At 43.3% G+C, this 26,625-nt stretch overlaps 1 protein-coding gene across 1 annotated transcript in view; it reads left to right on the top strand.

The window, feature by feature from the left end:
• tmeff1a (transmembrane protein with EGF-like and two follistatin-like domains 1a) overlaps window positions 1-26,625 on the top strand; it is a 234,534-nt gene that overhangs the window by 160,846 nt on the left and 47,063 nt on the right. Inside the window, exon 6 of the mRNA XM_039753991.1 lies at window positions 7,340-7,488. Within this exon, the coding sequence (XP_039609925.1) occupies window positions 7,340-7,488 (149 nt within the window). The remainder of the gene's footprint in view (window positions 1-7,339; window positions 7,489-26,625) is intronic.

Here is a 26,625-nt window from a genome sequence, read left to right as displayed (position 1 = left end):
CGAAAAGAGATTGAATATATGGAATAGGTGATATGACAGAAGTATGTAGATATTGTAAGGCTTCAGACTTTAAGTTGGAGACGTGTAGATCGTCTAATTCGTGTTGACATCAGGGAAAAAGTAGTGTTGCCTCCCAATGAAGAGGCCTGTCCACAAGAATTAAAAGATTTGTTATTTGGTGGAATTGAAATCTACGCAAGTGAAAATTTCAAGCCCCGCGAGACAAGACTTTATGCAAAGAGTTTGGGAAAATTCCGCCACACATCTAAAACAATTACAGCCAGGCACACAATTCAATCATTTCTCATTTGCGTGAATGCTATTGTCAGACACAGTTCGTGTAGAGAGAAAGAAACGATATTCAATCACGGGCAGTTATACAGTACATTGCGTTGTCACGATGTAATTCCAAACACGGAATCAAAATTCAGTGCGATATTGACGAAAAGGTAAAAGTGAAAAGAGATCGAATATATGGACAGAGGTGATATGACAGAAGTATGTAGATATTGTTCGGCTTTAAACTTTAAGTTGGAGACTTGTAGATCGTCTGATTCGTCCTGCCATCTGTAGTGTTTCTTCCCAATGAAGAGGCGTATCCGTGAGAATTAAAAGATTTGTTGTTTGGTGAAACACTACAGGCAAAATATCCAAGTCTACAATAATCTGTTCGCATTCACATCACTCAATACTCAAAACGTAGATTTACACGATTCAGGACTATACGCTATGAGAATCTGTTGTCACACAACAATTAAAGTTACTACAAGTTTAATTTCGAGGAAACCACAATTCGGTCAGGTGTATATTTATGATCACGGAGAAACGATGCAACAAAGAATCGAAAGAGTATGTAACAAAAGAAAAAAAAAAACACATAATATCGTTTACTGAAGTATTTTATTTTATTATGCTAATGGGCCATCTGTTCTTATTTTATTTTTGCTTGTCAGATAGACCCTAGAGATGGAGAGGTCATCTTACCAGTGTCAAATTGACGCATTCCTAAAGAAACTGGAAATTGTCTTTGGTCAGCTCACTGCACCCTGTCTTATGACAGACGCCTGCCTGCTGTATGAATGACCTGCCGTTAGAACAACACAGTTTTGTCAGCTATTAACCCTTAGTAGCTTGCAAGCAGTTAATTTTACTTTCACAAACTCCAGTCCTGGAGGGCCACAGTGGCTGCAGGTTTTCATTCTAACCATCTTCTTAATTAGTGAGCTATTTGTACTGTTGATTAACTTGTTTGGCCTTCGTTTTAATTGACGTGACTCAGACCCCTTAGTTCAGGGGTGTCAAACTCTGGTCCTGGTGGGCCGCAGTGGCTGCAGGTTTTCATTCTAACCCTTCCCTAATCAGTTTTCACAGCTAATGAACTCATTTTCCCTTCATTTTAATAGCCTTGTTTTGAAGAATTCAGTCCTTTGAATTGATTTTCTTCATTAAATGACAGCCAAACAGAAGTGAGACATGAAATGAGCCAACAGATGAACGTCAACCTCCAGCCAATTTCACTCCAACCAATCTCTTAATGAGAAACTCCACGCAGGGATGACCCGGGAAGTGAACCCAGGTCTCCTAGCTGCGAGGCAGCGGCGCTACCCACTGCACCACCATGCTGCCCCAGAAGCCAATTCTTGCTGTTAATTACACTCGTTATTTAATTCCATGGCCTGTTGCTGCTCTCATTCTGCCACAGCAGACATTTCCAAAACTGTTGATCTTTCTGTTTTTTCTAAGAACATCGTCAAGATGTTTGGTGACCTGAGAGATCAGCCTTACCGAGACCTTCACCTTTCTTTATTTTCATATATTGTGTGATGGGCACAGGTGAGCTGGTCATGTGATGTCCCCTTATTGTTTGGCTCCTCATTAAGGGAAAAAGAAACAACTAAGGGGCTTGAGTCAAGTTTATTAAAACTGAGGCCAAAGAAGTTAATTAGCAGCAAATCTGGTCACTAATGAAGAAGATGGTTAGAATGAAAACCTGCAGCCACTGCGGCCCTCCAGGACTGGAGTACAACACCCTTAGATCTGGTGGATAAAACCGTATAGTACAGTGTGGCAGGATGGACAACAGACGAATAGTTGAGATGCCAACTGGGCCGTCTCGTTTAGTAACAAGTTCAAACAAATAAAATATTCACACAAAAATGCAACAGAAATGCTCGCCAATCCAGCACTACCAAGGCTACTGCCTTTCGCTGTGGTGAACTGTCACACTGTGGACCACCACAGTCTGTCAGCTGGCACAGACGGGCAGACATGAGTGTGCCTCACAACACACCTTTTATTCACACAGCACATGATTTAGCTCATAGAGCAAAGTACAGCACAGTATTTTCTTCTTCCTCTTCCTCCTCTTCTTCGTGTTCTTCTTCTTGTTCTGTTTCTTGTTCTTCTTCTTCTTCTTCTTCTTTTTCTTGTTCTTCTTGTTCTTGTTCTTGTTCTTGTTCTTCTTGTTCTTGTTCTTCTTGCTCTTGTTCTTGTTCTTGTTCTTCTTGCTCTTTTTCTTCTTCTTGTTCTTGTTCTTCTTCTTGTTCTTTTTTGTTCAAATTGCTCTTTTTCTTCTGGTTCTTCTTCTTTTTCTTCTTCTTGTTCTTTTTCTTCTTGTTCTTGTTCTTCTTGCTCTTTTTCTTCTTCTTCTTCTTGTTCTTCTTCTTGTTTATCTTCTTGTTTTTGTTCTTGTTTTTTTTTTTAGCCAGCTCCACTCCTCTCTCTGCAAGCTTCATCTTCTGGCTCCCTGAATGGAGTGAGGCGGCTCCTCTTATTCCGGTCCTCGGGGTGTTCCAGGTGGCTCATCAGTCTTCCAGGTGTGCTGGAGTTCCACTATAGGGCCGTGCAGCTCTCCCTGGCAGCCCCCACAGAACCCAACAGGGCGGCACCAAATTCCAGCTCCTAGTGTGCCCTGTGGAAATCGGTGGTGCCAGAGCCGCCTAAAGGGGTCAGCCCTCTGGCGTTCCAAGGAGGTATTGCCTCACCAATGCACTCTCTCCAGATCTTTCCACCCTGGTGGCATCCCGGCTGGGTAATGGCCGAGGTCGCCCGTCACAACACACTGTACCTCCTGTCCTCTGACGCCCATGCATAACAACATTCTAGGTGATTTTTTTCTTGGCAGTCAGCCTTCAATTCTTAAGGTGTCAACTGCTGTCAACACCCACCTTGAAAGTGTTAAAACAAGCAGTAAAAGGACAAACACGACTGCCCGACATCCACCTTCTGACCTGACCACACGTCTAAATAAGTAACTAAAGTAAATTAACATTACCATCTAATTGGAAATGCATACATGCCATGACAAGATAGCTGCGGCATTTTAACACGTCGTATACCCGTTGACCGCAATGCTTATCTACACTCTTTTTGCTGTCGTTATGCCATATACAGTAGTGATGAAATAGTTAAAATGACAGAAACATATCGTAGCAGACAGAAGTTCTCAAATGTGGAGCCAAGTAGATGCGGTGGTCTATGTGTGTGTGTGTGAGTCTTCTGTCGCCACTCTCTTTACATCATTAAGCCTCCATTACCCTGTGTTACTGAGCTCCTGTAATGACCACAGCAATTGGAGCTTTTTATTTTGTCTCGGTGTCAAGTCTCGCTCTCTTCCTGAAACCCCAGCAGTTTAAACTTCATGGACTGGAGGAATGGGGGGGCTGGGGGGGGAGGGGTTTTTTAGGAAGAAGCCCGGTGGGTGTGGCCTTAGCAGCGCAGGATTTCACTTCCATTCACTTCACACTTTTTAATGAGTTGTCCCCAGTCGTCTATTCACATTTGAGAGTCCCGTCCGGGCCAGCAAGACGACGTTGAGCTCAAAGATGAGGATGTTATCAGTCAAACACCGGGACAAAAGGAGGACATCCTGAATTTCATAGTTTAAAACATGGGCACCCAATCTCAGTCTAGATGGGCAACAGCCAGTTTTTTAATTATTCATAAATCCCTGTGTCGAAATGAACTTGGTGTCTGCTACTAATCAATACATTAGTTTTAACTAAAGCAGCTTTTAGAATGGCTGATAATTAATGCAGACCTGCAGGGACTGGGACCATTATGACACGACCCCATCGCAGTGCTATGGGAAATCAGAGCGGAAGCAGTCGTACTAAAACATCGACTTATCTGCTTGCTGGTTATCCGAGAGTACGAAGATTTTCTCGAATGTCACATTGCATGTTTCGTTTTGATTTTTCTGGTTAAAGAGGCGATGCTGTTACCTTATTTTGATTTGATTAGATAAACTTTATTAATCCTGTGGGGAAATTCAGATACATATATCAGCTGAAACATAAAAAATAAGGGTGCAGACTCACAGGAGAGATAATACGGCCAATCAATTAACAGATAGATAGATAGATAGATAGATAGATAGATAGATAGATAGATAGATAGATAGATAGATAGATAGATATGAAAGGCACTATATAACAGATAGCTAGATAGATAGGTAGATAGATAGATATGAAAGGCACTATATAATAGATAGATAGATATGAAAGGCACTATATAATAGATAGATGGATAGATAGATATGAAAGGCACTATATAACAGATAGATAGATATGAAAGGCACTATATAACAGATAGATAGATGGATAGATAGATAGATATGAAAGGCACTATATAATAGAGAGATAGATAGATACAGTGGTGTGAAGAACTATTTGCCCCCTTCCTGATTTCTTATTCTTTTGCATGTTTGTCACACAAAATGTTTCTGATCATCAAACACATTTAACCATTAGTCAAATATAACACAAGTAAACACAAAATGCAGTTTTTAAATGATGGTTTTTATTATTTAGGAGAAAAAATCCAAACCTACATGGCCCTGTGTGAAAAAGTAATTGCCTCTTGTTAAAAAATAACCTAACTGTGGTGTATCACACCTGAGTTCAATTTCCGTAGACACCCCCAGGCCTGATTACTGCCACACCTGTTTCAATCAAGAAATCACTTAAATAGGAGCTGCCTGACACAGAGAAGTAGACCAAAAGCACCTCAAAAGCTAGACATCATGCCAAGATCCAAAGAAATTCAGGAACAAATGAGAACAGAAGTAATTGAGATCTATCAGTCTGGTAAAGGTTATAAAGCCATTTCTAAAGCTTTGGGACTCCAGCAAACCACAGTGAGAGCCATTATCCACAAATGGCAAAAACATGGAACAGTGGTGAACCTTCCCAGGAGTGGCCGGCCGACCAAAATTACCCCAAGAGCGCAGAGACGACTCATCCGAGAGGTCACAAAAGACCCCAGGACAACGTCTAAAGAACTGCAGGCCTCACTTGCCTCAATTAAAGTCAGTGTTCACGACTCCACCATAAGAAAGAGACTGGGCAAAAACGGCCTGCATGGCAGATTTCCAAGACGCAAACCACTGTTAAGCAAAAGAACATTAGGGCTCGTCTCAATTTTGCTAAGAAACATCTCAATGATTGCCAAGACTTTTGGGAAAATACCTTGTGGACTGATGAGACAAAAGTTGAACTTTTGGAAGGCAAATGTCCCGTTACATCTGGCGTAAAAGGAACACAGCATTTCAGAAAAGAACATCATACCAACAGTAAAATATGGTGGTGGTAGTGTGATGGTCTGGGGTTGTTTTGCTGCTTCAGGACCTGGAAGGCTTGCTGTGATAGATGGAACCATGAATTCTACTGTCTACCAAAAATCCTGAAGGAGAATGTCCGCCATCTGTTCGTCAACTCAAGCTGAAGCGATCTTGGGTGCTGCAACAGGACAATGACCCAAAACACACCAGCAAATCCACCTCTGAATGGCTGAAGAAAAACAAAATGAAGACTTTGGAGTGGCCTAGTCAAAGTCCTGACCTGAATCCAATTGAGATGCTATGGCATGACCTTAAAAAGGCAGTTCATGCTAGAAAACCCTCAAATAAAGCTGAATTACAACAATTCTGCAAAGATGAGTGGGCCAAAATTCCTCCAGAGCGCTGTAAAAGACTCATTGCAAGTTATCGCAAACGCTTGATTGCAGTTATTGCTGCTAGGGGGGGCCTAACCAGTTATTAGGTTCAGGGGGCAATTACTTTTTCACACAGGGCCATGTAGGTTTAGATTTTTTCTCCTAAATAATAAAAACATCATTTAAAAACTGCATTTTGTGTTTACTTGTGTTATATTTGACTAATGGTTAAATGTGTTTGATGATCAGAAACATTTTGTGTGACAAACATGCAAAAGACTAAGAAATCAGGAAGGGGGCAAATAGTTTTTCACACCACTGTAGATATGAAAGGCACTATATAATAGATAGATAGATAGATATGAAAGGCACTATATAACAGATAGATAGATGGATAGATAGATAGATGTGAATGGCACTATATAACAGGTAGATAGATTGATAGATACAACAATGACATTTATTTCTGTGGCACATTTTCATACAAATGATGAGCTCAAAGTGCTTTACATGATGAAGAAAGAGAAAAAAGACAAAATAAATAAGAAAATAGAATTAGAGATCACTAATTAACGTAGAATAAAATAAGGTCCGATGGCCAGGGAGGCCAGAAAAAAAATTTAATCCGCAGGGTTTCCGAGGCCACGAGACCACCCAGCCCCCTCTAGACATTCTACCTGACATCAATGACCTCAATCAGTCCTCATTGTATTCAGGGTTCACATGGAAGGACTTGCCGATGACGATCATATGGACTTCTAGCCTTCAATGGAGGGACATCACGGTGATTTGATTGGGTTTTGATGGCGCAGATCATCACCACAGAAAACAGGCAATAGAACAGCAGAGAAAGTAGGGGTTAGTACAGATTACAGAGCCACCTGGAATAATGATGATAATTAAATGAATATACAGAGAATCAAGGTAACATGAAAATGAAGCTATGATTAAGCCATGTTACAGTAATGTGTTTTCAGCAGTGTTTTAAAGTGCTCTACTGTATCAGCCCGGTGAATTTCTACCATCAGCTATTTCAGATTTGAGGTGCCTAACAGCAGAAGGCCGCCCGCCTCACCACTTCTTTAAAGTTTAGCTCTTGGAATTCTAAGCAGACACTCATTTGAAGATCTGAGGTTACGATTTGGAATATAAGATATCAGACATTCCAATATATAAGATGGAGCAGATTATTGAAGGCTTTCTAAACCATCAGCAGGATTTTAAAGTCAATTCTAAATGACACAGGTAACCAGTGTAGTGACACTCAGACTGGTGTGATGTGCTCGGATTTTCTTTCCCTAGTTAAGATTCTGGCCGCTGCATTCTGCACTCGTTGTAAGTGATTGATGTCTGAGATTGAAGAAGAAAAAAAAATCTCCTTTCTGTTTCTTCTCAATTTCGATAGGTGCATATGCAATATTGACTGCAGTGGGCACAATGAAAATCCTGTGTGTGCGACGGATGGCAACTGGTACAACAATCCCTGCCTCGTCCGAGAGGCCTCCTGTATGAAGCAGGAGCAGATCGATGTGAAGCATCTCGGGAAGTGTCCAGGTAGGTGAAAGAAAGACCACCTGTCGCTCGTCCCATGTTGTGGAAACTGTGGCTGTAGAGAAATAGGATCAATACGTGAATTATTATGCCAGGGGGGCACATCGTGTATCTTCATGGCGTGATCACTCAAAAAGGATTGACTTACTGTCAGGATGCGTCGCTCATTAGCCACCCAGCCTCAGCTTCTTTGATCAGCCCTGATGGTGGAATTAGACAAGACAAAGGTTTGTTTGTTTGTTTGTTTGTTTGTTTACTGGGAGGTCTGTGTTGAATGCATTGTAGAATAGATGTTTGTGTATTGTTTTGTATTCACCTTATACCCTGCTGATTTATATTCTTGCAACACACACACACACACACACTAAAAAACTGCAATGTCAAGGCCGTTTCCATGTTAAGACTTTAAGTATTGTTCATTCTGCTCGCCTCCCCTTTGCCTTTGTGTAAATGCCAGGCACTTTCCAGAATGCAAGCTAAGCACATAATCCTCCTATTTTACGATATAAACAGTTGCTCCTTTACAAAGAAAGAAAAGCTGTTCTTCCCCTCGAGAGTCTCTTCAAATCGTATGTTTGCCTGCCCCTCGGTGGCTGTGTCTTTGTGTGTCACCACATTTGTCCTCTTGCTTTTTTATTTTGTTTTATTTCCTACACTCTTTTATGATAGACAGGAAAGGCACTATATAACATCTACTTATTTGACAGATACCTTTATCCAAAGGTGACTTACAAGATTTATGATACATCCATCCATCCATTTTCCAACCCGCCGAATCCGAACACAGGGTCACGGGGGGTCTGCTGGAGCCAATCCCAGCCAACACAGGGCACAAGGCCCGGGCAGGGTGCCAACCCACCACAGAGATTTATGATACAATTGGTTCCATTTCTTTTTTCTTTTCCCAAGTGTAGCGCAGGCAGGTCGAGTGATTTGCTCAGAGCCACACTGTGGTGTCAGCAGCAGGATTTGAACCCACGACCACAGGGTTTGAAGTTCAAAGCCTTGATCACGACGCCACACTGCCTGCCTGTATAATAGAAATAATAGACACGAGAGGCACTATGCTACTGGCAGATCGATATGAAGGTCATTATATCAGGGGTGGGTGGCACAGTGGTAGCAACCTGGGTTCGCTTCCCGGGTCCTTCCTGCGTGGAGCCTGGATGTTCTCCCTGTATCTGCTTGGGTTTCCTCCCACAGTCCAAAGATATGCAGGTTAGGTTCATTGGTGATCCTAAATTGTCCCGAGTGTGTGGGTGTGTGTGCCCTGCCCGGTGTTTGTTTCCTGCCTTGCACCCTGCGTTGGCTGGGATTGGCTCCAGCAGACCCTCGTGACCCTGTACAGAGTTGTCCAGATCTAATTATGCAGATCCAGATCGTCTGGATGACTTTGATTTATGTGGGAACGATTCCAGTTTGGTGTGAAGACAGTTCTTCATGTCATCAGTTCACGCACTTCTCGATGGTCTGGGATTTTTCGGGGGATTTTCTATGTAATAAACTTAATAAGTTATAGCGTAATGAAAATTGCATAATTAGATCTGGACCACCCTATTGTTAGGATATAGCGGGTTGGATAATGGATGGATATATCAGGGGTGTCCAACTCCGGGCCTGGAGGGCCACATTGGCTGCAGGTTTTCATTGTAACCCTTTTCCTAATCAGTTTTCACTGCCCAACAATTTTTTGGAAAAAGTCTGGCTTCCTGAAAAGTTTTTGCTGATCGTGACAGGTACCTACTGGTTTTGGTTTTACTGCATCACATAGGAACTCTGAGAAATAGACATTTATATGTCTAGTCACGTTTATGTTTCGCATAAGCTATTGAATTCAACAGAATTAAAAGATTTTCTTTTGTATTCAATGTCTGGTGCATCACGTTGCCGTGTCCAGCAGTAGTCAGCAAGCATTGACGGATTCCAGTTGCCCTGGTATCGTCTCTCCATCGTAGCAATGTCCTGGTGAAACCTTTCACCGTGTGTTCATCACTGACGGCACCGAGATTTGCGGGGAAGAAGTCCGAGTGTGAGTGGAGGAAATGAATCTTGAGTGACATGTTGCACTTCGTTGTCTTGTATGCTTTGAGAAGTTTGTCTACCTGCTCAATGGAGTTTGGGGGGCTCTGTAATTGCCCAGAAAATTGTCAACCGCGTCATTTGAAGGCTTTCCAGGCCCAACTAACAGATCTTCAAACCGCTTGTCACTCATAACATGTCTGATCTGGAGGCCAACAAAAATGCCCTCTCTGATCTTGGCGTCAGTTATTCTTGGGAACATCTGCCTTAAATGATGAAAACCTTCGCCTTCCTTGTTCAGCGCTTTCACGAAATTCTTCACGAGTGTCAGTTTTATGTGAAGAGGAGGCAAAAATATCTTTGCCGGGTCGACAAGCGATTCATGTGCCACATTTTTCTGTCCTGGAACTAACTTTTTACGGAGTGGCCAGTTCTGTCGACTCTTTGGCACGGCTGTCCCATTGACACAAGACACAGCAGTACTTTGCGTAGCCAAGCTGCAGTCCCAGTAAGAGAGCAACGACTTGAAGATCTCCACAGATATTCCAGTTGTACCTGCTATACTGGACGGGCTTCAGCAACAGTTCCATATTCTCATACGTTTCTTTCCTCGTTGCCATTGTGTAGCCGAACAGCTTACAGGCTTAACATTGACGAATCAATGAAGAGACGCCACTCTTCCGGCTTGTGATCGCAACCCATGGCTGAGAACACTCCGTCAATGTCACAACAGAAACAGAGACGGTCGACTTGTACATAAAATGTGGTTACATCATGATGTCGGCCTCGAAACACAGAAATGTTCGTAACCTGGTGACCGCAAACACCATTCCTGCAGTCTCGATCCCAGCAGCTCGGCTTTTGCTTTTGACAGACCCAAATCGTTCAATTCGGACTGTGCTATCAGATTGCCTGATGAGCACGGTTCAAAATCCGGGTCAATGTCACTGTCAGTACCCTGCATTGCAGTTTCTTCATCTGCTTCGTCTCAGGTCCAATCCTCTGGTGGTTTCAGAATTGGAAGACTGTCGTCATGTGGCACGGGTCTCATTGCTGAAGGCAGATCAGGATATTCAATTGACTTCTTGTTTTTGGCAGAGAAACCAGACACAGTAGTCAAACAGTCCGTCACATGTTCTGTCTGTTCTCGCCATATCAAAGGAATGGCAAACGGCAGCGTCTTTCAAGCGCCTCTGAGCCAGGCTCTCAGACCGACAGCACATGTGGGGCGCCCATTCCTTGTCTTGATCACCAGCCGAAATACAGAAGATAAGCTTTCTTCACAAGAGCAGCCATCCAACGTCTCTGAGGAGCAAGTGTACAGTCATATGAAAAAGTCTGGGAGCCCCCTCTTAATTCTTTGGATTTTTGTTTCTCATTGGCAGAGCTTTCAAAGTAGCAACTTCCTTTTAATATCTGACGTGCCTTATGGACACAGTAGGATTTCAGCAGTGACATTAAGTTTATTGGATTAACAGAAAATATGCAGTATGCATCATAACAAAATTAGACAGAAACCCCAACAGAGATATGACATCAATACTTAGTTGAGCCTCCTTTTGTTAATCTAACAGCCTCTCGACGCTGTCCTCCTGTAGCCTGTGATGAGTGTCTGGACTCTGATGGAGGTATGTCTGACCCTTCTTCATACCAGATCTCTCCAGTTCAGTTCAATTTGATGGACAGCCTGCTTCAAATCATATCATAGACTTTCGATGGAATTCAAGTCAGGGGACTGTGACGGCCATTCCAGGACATTGTTCTTCTCCTCTGCATGAATGCCTTTGTGTTTTGGGTCATCGTCTTGTTGGAATATCCAACCCCTGCTTAAGTAACTTCAACTTTGTGACTGATGCTTGAACATTATCCTGAAGAATCTGTTGATATTGGGTTGAATTCATCCGACCCTCGACTTTAACAAGGGCCCCAGTCCATGAATTAGCCACACAGCCCCACAGCATGATGGGACCTCCACTAAATGTGACAGTAGGTAGCAGGTGTTTCTCTTGTTGTTCTTTTGCCATGCAAAGTGCTTTTTGTTCTGACCAAATAACTCCATTTTTGTCTCATCAGTCCAAAGCACTTTGTTCCAAAATGAATCTGGCTTGTCTAAATGAGCATTTGATACAACAAGCGACTCTGTTTGTGACGTGAGTGCAGAAAGGGCTTCTTTCTCATCACCCTGCCATACAGATGTACTGAATTGTAGAACGATGTACAGATACACCATCTGCAGCAAGATGTTCTTGCAGGTCTTTGGAGGTGATCTGTGGGTTGTCTGTCTCCATTCTCACAATCCTGCCTCTTCATATGCCACTCCTGTATTTTTCTTGTCCTGCCAGACCCGAGTTGGTTTAACAGCAACTGTGCCTGTGGCCTTCCATTTCCTGATTCCATTCCTTACAGTTGAAACTGACAGTTTAAACTTCTGAGATGGCTTTTTGTAGCCTTCTTCTAAACCAGGAGACTCAACAATCTTTGTTTTCAGATCTTTGGAGAGTTGCTTTGAGGATCCCATGCTGTCTGTCACTCTTCAGAGGAGAGTTAAAGGGAAGGAAGCACAACTTGCAATTGACCACCTTAAATACCTTTGACCACTCATGACTGGACACTCCTGTCTATGAAGTTCAAGGCTTAATGAGCTCATCCAACCAAGTCATCAGCATTGAGCAGTGACAGGCATTCAAATCAGCACAATGACAAGGGGACCCACATTTGTGCGCAGCCAGTTTTTCACATTTGATTTCATTTCATACAACTAAATACTGCGTCACTAAAAATCTTTGTTTGGAAAACACCGCAGTACTCCTAGGAAATCAAAGACAAGCCACTGATATCTTTACTGTTGAAAGGAGAGTCCATTATCATGCAGGCTGAGAGGGGGTCCCAAACTTTTTCATATGACTGTATATTCGCCACACAACAATATAGCAGAATGTGTTACAGCTGTTACGACATTGACGAGACATATCGCCCGACACCAAAATGTCTCTAGCATCAATCGTACTTACTGTTCTGTTGCTACAGGTACTATACTTTACTATACTGATACTCTACATACACACTGACTATCGACATTAATGTGCCACTTGGTGCCACGGCCCACCTGCCAAGTTGTTTTGCCTGCCTATGGTAAAGTCATCCCTGATTAAGGATCGCAGGAATCATGGGAAAGAGGGGTCCTTTCATTGGATTGGCTGTCTCAGCCATGAAATGGCCAATAGGGGGAGGCACTTGATGGCCGAGGTCTCCAGGACTCTAAACAAATCCAAATCATACTATGGGATATCATCTACTGTTAAATTCTTCTCTGTACTTGTAAAATTTTAATTTTTATACTGTATTAAGGATTTGCATGTCCTGTGTATTGTATTGTATTGTATCGACCCCCCTTTTCTCTTTTGACACCCACTGCTCGCCCAACTTCCCTGGAAAGGGGTCTCTCTTTGAACTGCCTTTCCGGAGGTTTCTTCCATTTTTTCCCCTACAGGGTTTTTTGGGAGTTTTTTCCTTGTCTTCTTAGAGAGTCAAGGCTGGGGGGCTGTCAAGAGGCGGGGCCTGTTAAAGCCCATTGCGGCACTTCCTGTGTGATTTTGAGTTTTACAGAAAATAAAATGTATTGTATTGTATTAACCAAATGAGCAGGATCGCTGTATGCAAGCCACCTTAATAGCAGGCTGAGACAGCGTCAAGCTCGTTCACACCTGCCCAGGATGTCAACTTCCACAGAAAAGCTTCCAACCTGCCCTGATGCCATGGCTGGACATGCCCAGGCTGCACAAACCGTTGTTGAGAAGTCACTTACGGGAGCGAAAATGTTTGTATACAAATACAAGAAAAAAATCAGGACAAAACTGAAACGGTACGTGATGGGAAAATGTTGATGTGATATTCGTGATCAGCACCCAAAAATCTAGAAGGAACACCCAACTGTGTTCAAGAAGGAAAAACTTTGTTGTGCAGTGTAAGTCACTCCTTTTCCATTCATTTTAATTGCTCGTTTTCTAAGGATTCAGTCCTCTGAGTTGATTCTTTTCTTCATGACATGGCAGCCAAACAGAAATGAGACGTGAAACGAGCCAACAAAGTCTCATCTCGCTGGACGTGAAAGTGTCTCTCTGAGAAAGTCACATCTCATTTCTCTGCCCAAGATTTTTTCTCTTATAATAGAGAGATATTGCACGTACGTGAAAACATCTCATACGTAAGCAAAAGTATCCCGTACGTTATTTTTTTTTCGCCTTGCAGTTCAGGGCTTCCGTAAAGAGGACTTCCCAATAGTGAAGATTTGGCCCCTTAGCTCCAAGTGGTGATAGCACTTTTTTTTTTTTTATTGTACGTTTTTGCTGTGTGACCAGATGGGGGCGCTGTGGAGCGACCACTGAACTAAGAATGACGTTTGACCAGGCCAGTCCTTATCTAAGTTTATTAGACAAAATCAGATGAATGGCTCAAAAATAAGACGATGTGCAAATCAATGACTAAACCCTGTGGGCCGACCTGAACACACCTGGGCCCACTAGTGATGGGAACTCCGGCTCTTTTCAAAGCTTCGGCTCTTTTGGATCGGCTCCCTTTAAAGAGCCGGCTCTTATGGCTCCTAAATGGCTCTTTGTTTAGTATCACTTGGATGCTTATATTTTAGCCTAATTAAGCAATTATGCATGCTTTGTGTATAAGCAATTTCTTCCATCCATCCTTCCATCCATTTTCTAACCCGCTGAATCCGAATACAGGGTCACGGGGGTCTGCTGGAGCCAATCCCAGCCAACACAGGGCACAAGGCAGGAACCAATCCTGGGCAGGGTGCCAACCCACCGCAGGACACACACAAACACATCCACACACCAAGCACACACTAGGGCCAATTTAGAATCGCCAATCCATCTAACCTGCATGTCTTTGGATTGTGGGAGGAAACCGAGCCGGAGGAAACCCACGCAGACACGGGGAGAACATGCAAACTCCACGCAGAGAGGACCTAGGAAGCGAACCCAGGTCTCCTAACTGCGAGGCAGCAGCGCTACCACTGCGCCACCGTGCCGCCCTAAGCAATTTCTTATTCATTGTTTTCAGACATTACGTATTTTTATGCATTTTTTCTATTACAAAAAATACCCCGTTACTATTATTTAACATTTTAATAAAAGATTATTAGAAGAGATTATTAGAACAATCTAGACGAGAACAGGCCATTCAGCCCAACAAAGCTCGCCAGTCCTATCCACTTGTTTCCTCCAAGAAAACATCAAGTCGAGTTTTGAAAGTCCCTAACGTCTTACTGTCTACCACACTACTTGGTCACTTATTCCAAGTGTTTATCGTTCTTTGTGTAAAGAAAAACTTCCTAATGTTTGTGCGAAATTTAACCTTAACAAGTTTCCAACTGTGTCCCCGTGTTCTTGATGAACTCATTTTAAAATACAAGTCTCGATCCGCTGTACTAATTCCCTTCATAATTTTAAACACTTCAATCATGTCACCTCTTAATCTTCTTTTTGCTTAAACTGTAAAGGCTCAGCTCTTTTAATCTTTCCTCATAATTCAACCCCTGTAGACCTGGAATCAGCCTAGTCGCTCTTCTCTGGACCTTCTCTAGTGCTGCTATGTCCTTTTTGTAGCCTGGAGACCAAAACTGCACACAGGACTCAAGATGAGGCCTCACCAGTGTGTTATAAAGGTTGAGCAGAACCTCCTTGGACTTGTACTCCACACGTCAAGGCGCTATATAACCTGGCATTCTGTTAGCCTTCTTAATGGCTTCTGAACACTGTTGGGAAGTTGATAGCTTAGAGTCCACTACAACTCCTAATTCCTTCTCATAAGGTGGACTCTAGATTTTCTGACCGCTCATTGTGTATTCAAACCTAATATTTTTACTTCCTATGCTTAATACTTTACATTTACTGACATTAAATTTCATCTGCCACAAATCTGCCCAAGCCTGTCTGCTATCCAAGTCCTTCTTTGATGGTATAACGGATTCCAAATTATCTGCTAATCCACCTATCTTGGTATCATCTGCAAACTTAACCAGCTTGTTCCTTATATTCCTATCTAATTCATTTATAGGTATTAAAAATAGCAGCGGCCCTAGCACTGCCCCCTGCTGGTCACCACTCTTAACATCGGCCAGTTCTGATGAGGTTCCTCACACCGTCACCCTCTGCTTCCTGTGTCTGAGCCAATTCTGCACCCATCTAAAAACATCACCCTGAACTGCCACTTCTTTAACTTGATGCCCAACCTCTCATGTGGCACCTTATGAAGTTCACTTACTTAACACAAAACCTCAGCAAACAAATAAAGGCCGATCTCAACAACAACACAACACTATGACTCTTTGAATAAAAGTGTTTAGGCCAGGAACATACATGGGGTTTAAGGCCTGTACAAAAGTTGTAAATCCAATGTCCTCCACAATGGAAAATGGTTGAAAGTCGCTAGCTATCATTTTAGCCAGCTCCTCATCGGCACTTCTTTGTTTGACTGCCGTCATTTGTTTTGGAATAAATGTGCTTCTTTTGGTTTGAACTGAAGACCGTGTTATACCTGCAGTTTTCGGTAAGACAGTGGATGCTGCAGCAGAAGTACTTGTCTCTTTTCCAGGGTCGGTGGATGGCAGGAGAGAGGGCACGCTCTCCTCCAGTTGCACGGATGGGTGGGTGGATCTTCTTGCCTATGTCTGTGCAGGTTTGTTGTTGACCCTGCTGCTCTAACGGATATTTTCATATTACAAATTCTGCTCTTAGCTTTGCAGTCTCCAATATCACTTAAATGCAGCCAGATGCTGCTGCTTTTTCGGCTTTCACTCATTTCTTTACTCTTCTTTTTTTTTCTTCACGATGCGCTTGCATTTAAATCTGGCTCCTCGTCTGTCGCATCGACAGGTACACAGAGCGACACTGTGGCCTGTACCAACACTCGCTGTCTTCGGAGCATCTGCCCCCCTTCCTTCTTTCACATAGTGGTACGATCCTAGTCTGATGTGTCGTTTGAACGAGCCGGCATTATGAGCAAATGTTCTGTGTGCCCATATAAATAAAGTCCCGTCCCTGCCGAATGGATTTTCAGCAGAGCTGAGCAGGAGCGGCTGAAGCTTCGGCTCTGCTCGACGGGCATCGGTTCCTCTCGTTCGCTTCAAAGCATCGGTTCTTAGAGCCGGCTCGTTCGCGAACGACACATCGCTAGGGCCCACTGCCCAGCTCTCAAACGTTGTTTGCTCCTTCCTCAGTGCGCTGGCCTTTCTCTTTCTCCACGCCTTTTGCGAGTCTTTGGACTCCAAGCTCGTTTGACTATGGCGGTGAAACCACCAGGAAGACCCAGGAGCACTTCTGGTGCCGGCGCACCTCTGCACTACACTGATAACTACGATTTCCAGCAGCCTTTGCTGTTACCAAGACCCCTGTGGCAGAACACCACTGCTGCCCCCTAGTGGTCTGGTGTTTTGTATCACTTTAAGAGTCCCCAGGGATCGATTATTTTCGTCACTCTGCCATATTGTGACATCTCATTGGCGACAAGTGCCATCATGCAGCTCTTACTGCCCACCTGCTCGCCGTTTACAAGTGTTTTCTGGCTGTGTCGCACCTCTAAGCGGTTGATGACGTTTTTAAACTTAAGGGGTGACTCTCTCGTCTTCTGCATTTTACTAAAAAGCTCCACATTGCTTGCCATGTCGATCACGTGTGCCATAATCCCCAATGTTGCTGTTTAATAACTCAGAGCAGTCTTTGTGCTTAGCGTGGCCCCCAGAGGGCATCACTCAGTCACTCGGAGATACGGCAACGTCCCCGCAGTATAAACTGTATGATGAAACCGTAGACTAATTGGCTTTGCTGGCACTGCCCTCCCTTGAGACCAATTATGTGTTATTAATTCACACAATTCTCATCCAGAGGATTCCTTGGAAGCACTTCCAGCAGAAGATGACGGGTGCCGTCCTTCAGTGTGGCTCTCAGACTGAGACTGGAGCGCCATTACCAGGGACAGCCTGCTGGCCTCGCCATCTTTTAACATCTGCTTGTGCTCCATCCATCTTAGGTGACCTACCTTCTGCAGTCGGGGTGGCACTTGATATTGTGGGTGACACCGAGTAGGGTGAGTGGCCTCAAAAGAGGAATCGGACTAATACTGAACAAAAAGCGTAGGTTTCACCTGCCAAGATCAGCCTGGCCCCCAAAATCAAGACGCAGGCTTAGAGACCTACGTAGGCCATTAAGTGTTAGAATTCAAAGATCATTCTTAATTTTTTCTACTTTATATTTTTATGTTTTTTTCTTTATGGGCACTGCCATTTTAAGGGTTGCTTGCTCCAGATGTAGCACCAGAATTACTAGCACTAGCACATAGCACAAGTCATGGTGTGTGTCAGAATCGGCATGACAGTACGTGAAACGGCTTCTGTGAGTGCATTTACATGCTCTTTAGTTTCCAGACCATTCAAAAAATAAAAAAAATGCCATGTGTTCCCCCTAATCCGGTTAGAAAAAACGGAATATTGGTCATGATATGAAGATGAAGGCTGCACCATACAGAGAAATTCTGGAGGTGAACCTGATTCCCTCTGCTTAGAAATTCAACTGGCATCTAACTCCACCCACTCTACTGCCACTCGGCTATCTAGCCATGTCCAGCCTCCTGCCACTCAATTATCTTGCCACACCCAGCCTGCTCCTACTCAATCTTCTATTCCCATGAGGCTACTGCCACACCCAGCCTACTGTCACTCAGCCCTCTAGTCTCTCCCATCCTACCACCACTCGGCTATCTAGCCTTGCCCAGCCTGCTTCATCTTAAATATCTAGGTATACCGAGCCTACTGTCACCTAGTCATCTAGACCTTCTCAGTCTACTGCCACTCAGATATCAAGAACTGCCCAATCTGCTGCTACACAAACATCTAACCGTGCAAAACCTAATGCCACTGAGACATGTTGCCCCATCCAGCCTACTGTCACTCAAATACCAGGCCACACCCATCCTGTTCTCACTTAACCGTATTGCCCTGCCCATCTCACTGCATCTCAAATGTCTAGCCTACTTCCACTCAACCCAGTGCCACTCATACATATTGCCATACCCAACCTACATTTATTTACCTATCTAGACCAACGCAGAACTACTTCCAGCCCCACCCATCTTACTGGCACTCATCTATTTAGCTCCACCCATCCTACTTCCACATATCTATCTAGCTCCACCCATCCTGCTGTCACTTATCTGTCTAGCCCCACCCATCCTACTGCCACTCAGGTATCTAGTCCTCCTCAGCTCCCTGCTTCTAAAATGTCTTAAGTATGCTGAGCCTACTGCCACTCAAATACCAGCCAACACCCAGCCTCTTTTTACTCAGCCGTATTGCCCTGCCCAGCCCAGCCCACTGCATCTCAAATGTCTACCCTACTTCCACTCACACATTTTGCCATACCCAGCCTCCATTTACTTATCCATCTGTCACCACTCAGCCTACTTCCACTCAGATCTCTAGCTCCACCCATCTTACTGCCACTCATCTATTTAGCCCCACCCAGCCCACTGCCACTTATCTGTCTTAACTCCACCCATCCTACAGTCACTCAACTATCTTTGCTCCACCCAGCCTACTGTCATTCAGGTATCTAACTCTGCCCAGCTTCTAAGTATCCTGAGCCTACTGCCACTCAAATACCAGACAACACCCATCCTGTTCTCACTTAACCGTATAGCCCTGCTCAGCTCACTGCATCTCAAATGTCTAGCCTACTTCCACTCAACCCAGTGCCACTCAGACATATTGCCATGCCCAACCTACATTTATTTACCTATCTAGACCTGTGCAGAACTACTTCCAGCTCCACCCATCTTACTGGCAGTAGTCTATTTAGCTCCACCCATCCTACTGTCACTTATCTATCTAGCCCCACCCAGCCTACTGTCACTAAGGTATCTAGCCCTGCTCAGTTCCCTGCTTCTAAAATGTCTTAAGTATACTTAGCCTACTGCCACTCAAATACCAGGCCACACCCAGCCTATTTTCACTCAGCCGTATTGCCCTGCCCAGCCCAGCCCACTACATCTCAAACGTCTACCCTACTTCCACTCAGGCATTTCGTCATACCCAGCCTCCATTTACTTATCCATCTGTCCCCACTCAGCCTACTTCCACTCAGATCTCTAGCTCCACCCATCCTACTGTCACTTATCTATCTAGCTCCACCCATCCTACTGTCACTTATCTATCTAGCTCCACCCAGCTTACTGCCACTCATCTATTTAGCACCACCCAGCCCACTGCCACTTATCTGTCTAACTCCACCCATCCTACGGTCACTCAGGTATCTAGCCCTGCCCAGCTTCTACTGTAAGTATACTTAGCCTACTGCCACTCAAATACCAGGCCACACCCAGCCTATTTTCACTCAGCCATATTGATCTGCCCAGCCCACTACATCTCAAACGTCTACCCTACTTCCACTCAGGCATTTTTCCATACCCAGCCTCCATTTACTTATCCATCTGTCCCCACTCAGCCTACTTCCACTCAGATCTCTAGCTCCACCCATCCTACTGTCACTTATCTATCTAGCTCCACCCATCCTATGGTCACTCAGGTATCTAGCCCTGCCCAGCTTCTACTGTAAGTATACTGAGCCTACTGCCGCTCAAATACCAGGCCACACTCAGCCTGCTGCTTCCACTTAAGACCGATCCCCACCTTCTGTCACACCAGTGCTTGTCCCTTGGCCAGCCATAACGTGTTTTTAAAATTTACTTTCAGGGAACACCCACAGTTTTAATTTTTGGGCTTTCAGGAGATGATGCAAAAGTCTCATTAGGGAGGACCTACTGTAGGTCTTGATTTTGGAGAACCTGACCCAAGTTTGCTCCCGCCACTCCATTCCTTTTCATTGTATGTGCTCAAAGCGATGAGGTGTTATCCAAATGTCGAACCTCCTCGCTGCACCATATTCACTCCTGATTGCTTCTCTGGTTGGTCAGTGGGCCAGGTGGACATCAGAGTTCTCTTACTTTGTGGCTTCAGTCTCCCTCCAAGTGGAGCTTTCAGCCCAGCTTGGTGTGATCAGTGTGGCAGAGTGGATGAGGTGCCGGACTCAGCACCACAAGGCTGCCAGTTCAACTCCTGCCTTCAGGCTCTCGGCCACTAAGCCTCTTAGCCTGCCTGTGCTTGTATGGAAAGAGCTATGTTTTGGGATGAAGCTCACTTTAAAAAGGCGCTATATAGTATGGTAGTTTTTTTTTCCTACCTGACTTAATCAGTGGAGCCATCAGACACAATTCTAGCTTTTCAAAATGGACTGGCAGAGGAAGAGAGTTGTTGGCATTGTTGCCTCACAGCACAAGTCCTGACTCTTACTGTGTAGATTATGCATGTCTTCCAAGTAGTGACCATTGGGGGGCGCTGTCCCGGGATGGGGGTGTTTGGAAACAGAATGTCCAGCTAGTTAAATAACTACACAGTAATGGATAAGCCATTGAAAAATAACAAACAGACTAAACAAACGCCCGCGCGTGTGCCCCATGGTATCAGGCCCGCGTGATTTCCTTTGTTTTCCACCTTTTATTTCATTTTTCTTATTGTTTTGAAGACTGACCTCATCACAGCTCCATTTTCTATTCAAGCGGTGGTATTCTTTCACAGATTAAAACCATGGGCACTGTCACTTTGTGGTGGAGGACGGGGCATGTTGCTCGGCAACCTGCTGTGTGTGAGCATACCATGTGATGTTGGCACAGCTGCGCTATAATAGATAGCTGCACACGCAACAAAGAATTAGAACTTTGACTTAAACAAAAGAGAAGACCTTCATGAGACACACAGCACTCCAACAATGAGCAAAAAAAAAAAAAAGAGAAGAAACGAAAAATGAATTATGAAAACAACGGCCAGGTTGGACTTGTGCTGCGTCTGAGGTTGTAATTCTGGTTTTGTTCAGATAATGTGTGGGAAGACTAGGAATGACTCCGAAAACTCTCTAGAAAGACTGTGGAAACTCTCTGTCTCTCTCTGCCCCTGAATACGTTACACAGGGCCTGTCTGGAAGGGTCCCTTACCCTCTTGCCAACCTTTTATATACAATAAGCCCTCCATTGTCCCACCCAGGACAAACTTCTGACTTCAAGTCCAGCTTTATACTGACTGGAAGGGACCTGAAGCACATTTGGGAGTCAGGATCAGCTTCTGGACTCCTCTTAGAGCACCTCCTAGTGGCCTAAGGGGTCCCAACTATTGTTAAGTCAAAGCTCCTAAAATTAAAGTAGCAGACAAACCCTCAGGACACCGTCGATGCAGTCCTGTGACCCCATGTGCAGACTTTAAGGAACGTCTTACTGGCATGTCTGACTAACACGAGGCAGGTCCCCACTCTGGTGCCACAATAAAGAAGACTGCAGTACATATAGAGAGCCAGATGAGAAGAGGTGGCAAGATGGATAGAAAGATAGCCACTGGTTTTGGTTTTTTTTTAACTTAAAGGTGGAACTTTATTGGTCTCCAGGGGGAAATTTGTCTTTTTACAGAAGCTCTTTAAATACTTAAATACACACACACACTATGTTATGAACACATGCCACAATGACTGAAAATGTTGAAAATGTAAAAGAAAGATAGGTAGATCAGAAAGTCACCGTATAATGGATGGATAGAGAGACAGATATGAAAGGCACTATATAATAGATAGGAAGGGTACCAGCATCATAGGTAGATCTGAAAGTCACTGTATAACAGGTAAATAGATTTGAAAGGCACTATATAATAGATAGGAAGAGCACCAGTGTCCTAGATAGATCTGAATGTCACTATGTGGCTGGTACATAGAAATGAAAGGCACTATATAATAGATAGGAAGGGAACTAGCCCTATAGGCAATCTGAAAGTCACTCTATAATAAGTAAATAGATTTGAAAGGCACTATATAATAGATAGGAAGGCATCAGCATCATAAGTACATCTGAAAGTTACTATGTAACAGGTAGATAGACTGATATGAAAGGCACTATATAATAGGAAGAGCTCCAGTGTCCTAGATAGATCTGAATGTCACTATGTGACAGGTAAATAGATTTGAAAGGCACTATATAATATATAGGAAGGGCACTACTGTCATAGGTAGATCTGAAAGTCACTCTATAACAGGTAAATAGATTTGAAAGGCACTATATAATAGATAGGAAGGCACCAGAATCATAAGTTGATTTGAAAGTTAATATGTAACAGGTAGATATACAGATATGAAAGGCACTATATAATAGGAAGAGCACCAGTGTCCTAGATAGATCTGAATGTCACAATGTGACACTTTATTGGTCTCCAGGGGGAAATTTGTCTTTTTACAGAAGCTTTTTAAATACTTAAATACTTAAATTTACTTTAAATACTTAAATACACACACACACTATGTTATGAACACATGCCACAATGACTGAAAATGTTAAAAATGTAAAAGAAAGATAATAGGTAGATCAGAAAGTCGCCGTATAATGGATGGAGGATGGATAGAGAGACAGATATGAAAGGCACTATATAATAGATAGGAAGGGTACCAACATCACAGGCACATCTGAAAGTCACTCTATAATAAGTAAATAGATTTGAAAGGCACTATATAATAGATAGGAAGGGCACTACTGTCATAGATAGATCTGAAGGTTACTATATAACAGGTAGATAGGTAGACAAGAAAGGTATTATATAGTGTAGATATATTTATTATAGTTAGATTGAAAGGACACATATACATATACAACATATATAGGTGGGATGGGCAGTCTATTATAGATGGATAGGAAGTGCATTACATAACATAGATAGATTTGAAAGGCACTATATAATATATAACCCAAATAGTTAGGATGGGCACTCTGCTAGAGGTAAATAGATAAAGAGTAAGGACACTATATCAGAGAGAGAGAAGAAAGGCTGTATATAAAAGCGATAGATAGGAAGGGCATACATAGAAAGGTAACTTCACTAAAGATAGAGGGGAAAGGTGCCATATCATAGATGGATAAATAGATAGATAGATCAGAAGGTCATTATTTAGCGAGATAGGCAGGCAGGGCTCTCTGGCACAAGTATAACAGATAGTTGGTGCTGTCCGGCTGTCCCAGGTCTGCAGATACGTCACCGTTCTCTAGAACCATAATGAGCGAAACTGAATTATATGTACTGTAGACAGATAGATAAGGAGAGTACTGTATTATGGATAATATGAAAGAGCTATTAAACATCCGCAGTATTTAAGCACACTGTATAATTGTATAAATGTTTTTATTTTATTGATATTTTAATTGTTTGACTTTGTCTGTGCCGCTTTGTGTTTGACACTTCTGTTCTGAGGGACGCTTTATAATCAAACCGAACTGAACTCAGTAAAAATGGAGAGTTTCAAAATAAACACAAATCAGCCTCTGATTATGATGCCAGCTGCACTGCAAATCTGCAGCCATTGTGCCACTCCATGGCTTAATCTGAGTGCCAGCTGGACACAGTTGGATGTTGGCATAAGGGACAGGGTGGGCTGTGTAAACGGGCATATTATCCTGCTGGTGGCGCTCACTCCACCCTAAAATGTCTGAATCATTTGGATGAAATGAGTCCTTCCGTCAGTTCTCTGTGCTCACATTCTAAAGTACAGGCCTTGGCAGCCGGGCACCATAATGTGTTGTTGGCGTCACACTTCAATAGCAGCTGCAGATCTGCTGGTTGCTTTGATCTTTCTGTTTTACTGTGGATTTTTTATTCTCTTTGATTTTCAATTCGTTTATTACATTCAATTAAATAACACGTTGGCATTCATTTACACCAGTGAGCCCCGGGTGTTTTTTTTCTTTTTCATTGGCACAGATATGTAGTAACAAATAATTATTCTTTTTTGTAACTTTTTAAGTCAGCCCACATTTATTTAAATGACTTCTCTCTCTGCATTAAGTTGAATTTTCTGCCTGATAGGCTTGGTGCCTGATGGCATAGTTGTTAGTAATGCCACCCTGTAACTCTCAAGAGCCATTTTAAGATGCCAGCCTGGGTACTGGCTGCATGGCATTGCCTTGTTGTTCTTCTCCCCAGCAGCTGAATGTCAACAGCACAGATTTCATTATATTTACACAAGACTCTTTGTACACAAAATGTACTACATGGAGGAATCGGATCTCCCTTTATTATATAGCGCCTTTCACAGTCTTCCAAAATGTGGCACATAAGCAATGCAGATTTTGATGATTCATTTTTCTGTAATTCTATTCACAGAACTCCTCCTGGGTTAAATGTGCTAGAAGGATGCCCCTCATCACGATATCCCGCCTTTAATGGTGGTCCGCTTAATAAACCGTGACATATAGACGGTGCAGAATTTGATGTGTTCTATCCGATATCTGTTTGTGTTTGTTTAGTTCTGTTCAGAGAGCTCCTCCTACATTAAATGCCCTGAAAGAAAGCCCCCGATCTGTCCTTATAATATAGCACCTTTCACGGTGGTCCGCTTCCTAAATTGTCGCCTATAAACAGTTGCAAGCTATTGATTTGTTTCTGTCAGATATCAAGTATCCATTTCTTTTTATTTAGTTCTGTTTGCGGGGCTCCTAATCCACAGCCCACCAATCAGTCTTTATTATATAGCACCTTTCATGGTAGCCAAATTGGTGGTCCGATACAAATAGTCATCAATAATACTGTCCGCAATGAGTGCAGAGCAGGAATTAGACCAATAGGGGGCACCACTCTATAATAGGGCACACTAACCAGTGCCAGTGCTAGGTTTTTTAGGGCAAGCTTATTAGTGTGCCAGCTGACTGAGCAGTAGCTAACCTGTGCTAACCTATAACATACGTTATATTTATAATAATAGGAATCTTCTACAGATTTGCATGCTCATCAATAACTTTGAAGCATTGACCAGTTCTGTAGGGGGCAGCAGGGCATCACAGGGTAGTGTTATGCATAAGCAGCATAGCGTAACAATATCAAATCAGCTTAATCCGGTTCAGAGGTTTTTACAGGGCTGCACCCTATCATAGTAGCAGTGGGTGCAGCCAGAACCTAACCCTGAAGGGGGCACCATTTAGTCAGGGGCATACTAATGTAGGCTGCCCATCTGTCTGCATACCACTTATCTCTGATGACCGCTGTAGGAGGTCAAAGTTTATACTGCAAGCAAGTAATGCAGAGAAGGGATCAGACCTATAGGGGGCACCACTTTATAATACGCTGTATTTATAATAATGGGTACCTTCTGTACATTCTCAGACTCATCAATGTGTGAACGAACGTATTCGAGCAGCAATAAATTTAAAGCATTGACCAGTCCTGTAGGGGGCAGCAGAGCATTCTCGGGGTAGTGTTATGTACGTTTAGCAATCTGGCTTAATCCAGTTCAGGGCTTTTAAAGGGCTGAAGCTTTTCTTAGTAGCATTAGGTGCAGGGTGGAACTAACCCTATAGGGGGCGCCAGTGAGTCAGGTGTATATTGATATATAATGTCCATCTGTCTCCATACCACTGAGCGGTAGCTAATGTTGCAGAAGGTCAAAGTTAATAGCGACAGTAATAAGTGAAAAAAGGGATCAGACCTATAGTGGGCACCACTCTATAATAGGGCACAATACCCATTATTATTAATATAACGTGTTATTGTCTGTAGATTTTGATAACTCGTCACAGTGTGACAGAACATATCCTAACAGCAATAAATGAAAAGCACTGACAAGTCCTGGAGGGGGCAGCAGAGCATCTGGGAGAAATGTTATGCATGGATAGCATGGCACAGTGTAACATTCTCGAACCAGTGTAATCCAGTTCAGAGCTTGTAGGGTAGCACTGGGAGCATGCAGGAGCTAACCCGAAGGGGGTGCCAGTCATTCCGGAGTATAATAATAATAATAATAGTAATGGTGCCCATCTTTTATATACCACTTAGCTCTGTATAAAGTTTTAGCAGGTCAGAGTTAATAATGCCAGCAATGGGTGCAGAACTGGGATCAGAACTTTAGGGGGCACCACTCTCTCATAGGGTACTGTAGAAGAAAGTGCATCATCCATCCATTTTCATATCCACCACATGGTATAGCATAACATTTTTTCACCCCACTTGATCTGATTCAGTGTCATAGGGGGGCAGAAGGCTAT

This window comes from Polypterus senegalus, chromosome 5 (genome assembly GCF_016835505.1).
Source record: "Polypterus senegalus isolate Bchr_013 chromosome 5, ASM1683550v1, whole genome shotgun sequence".
Lineage (NCBI taxonomy): Eukaryota > Metazoa > Chordata > Cladistia > Polypteriformes > Polypteridae > Polypterus > Polypterus senegalus.
The sequence above is the reverse complement of the archived record's forward strand: the minus strand, read 5'-3'. Positions and strand labels throughout refer to the sequence as shown.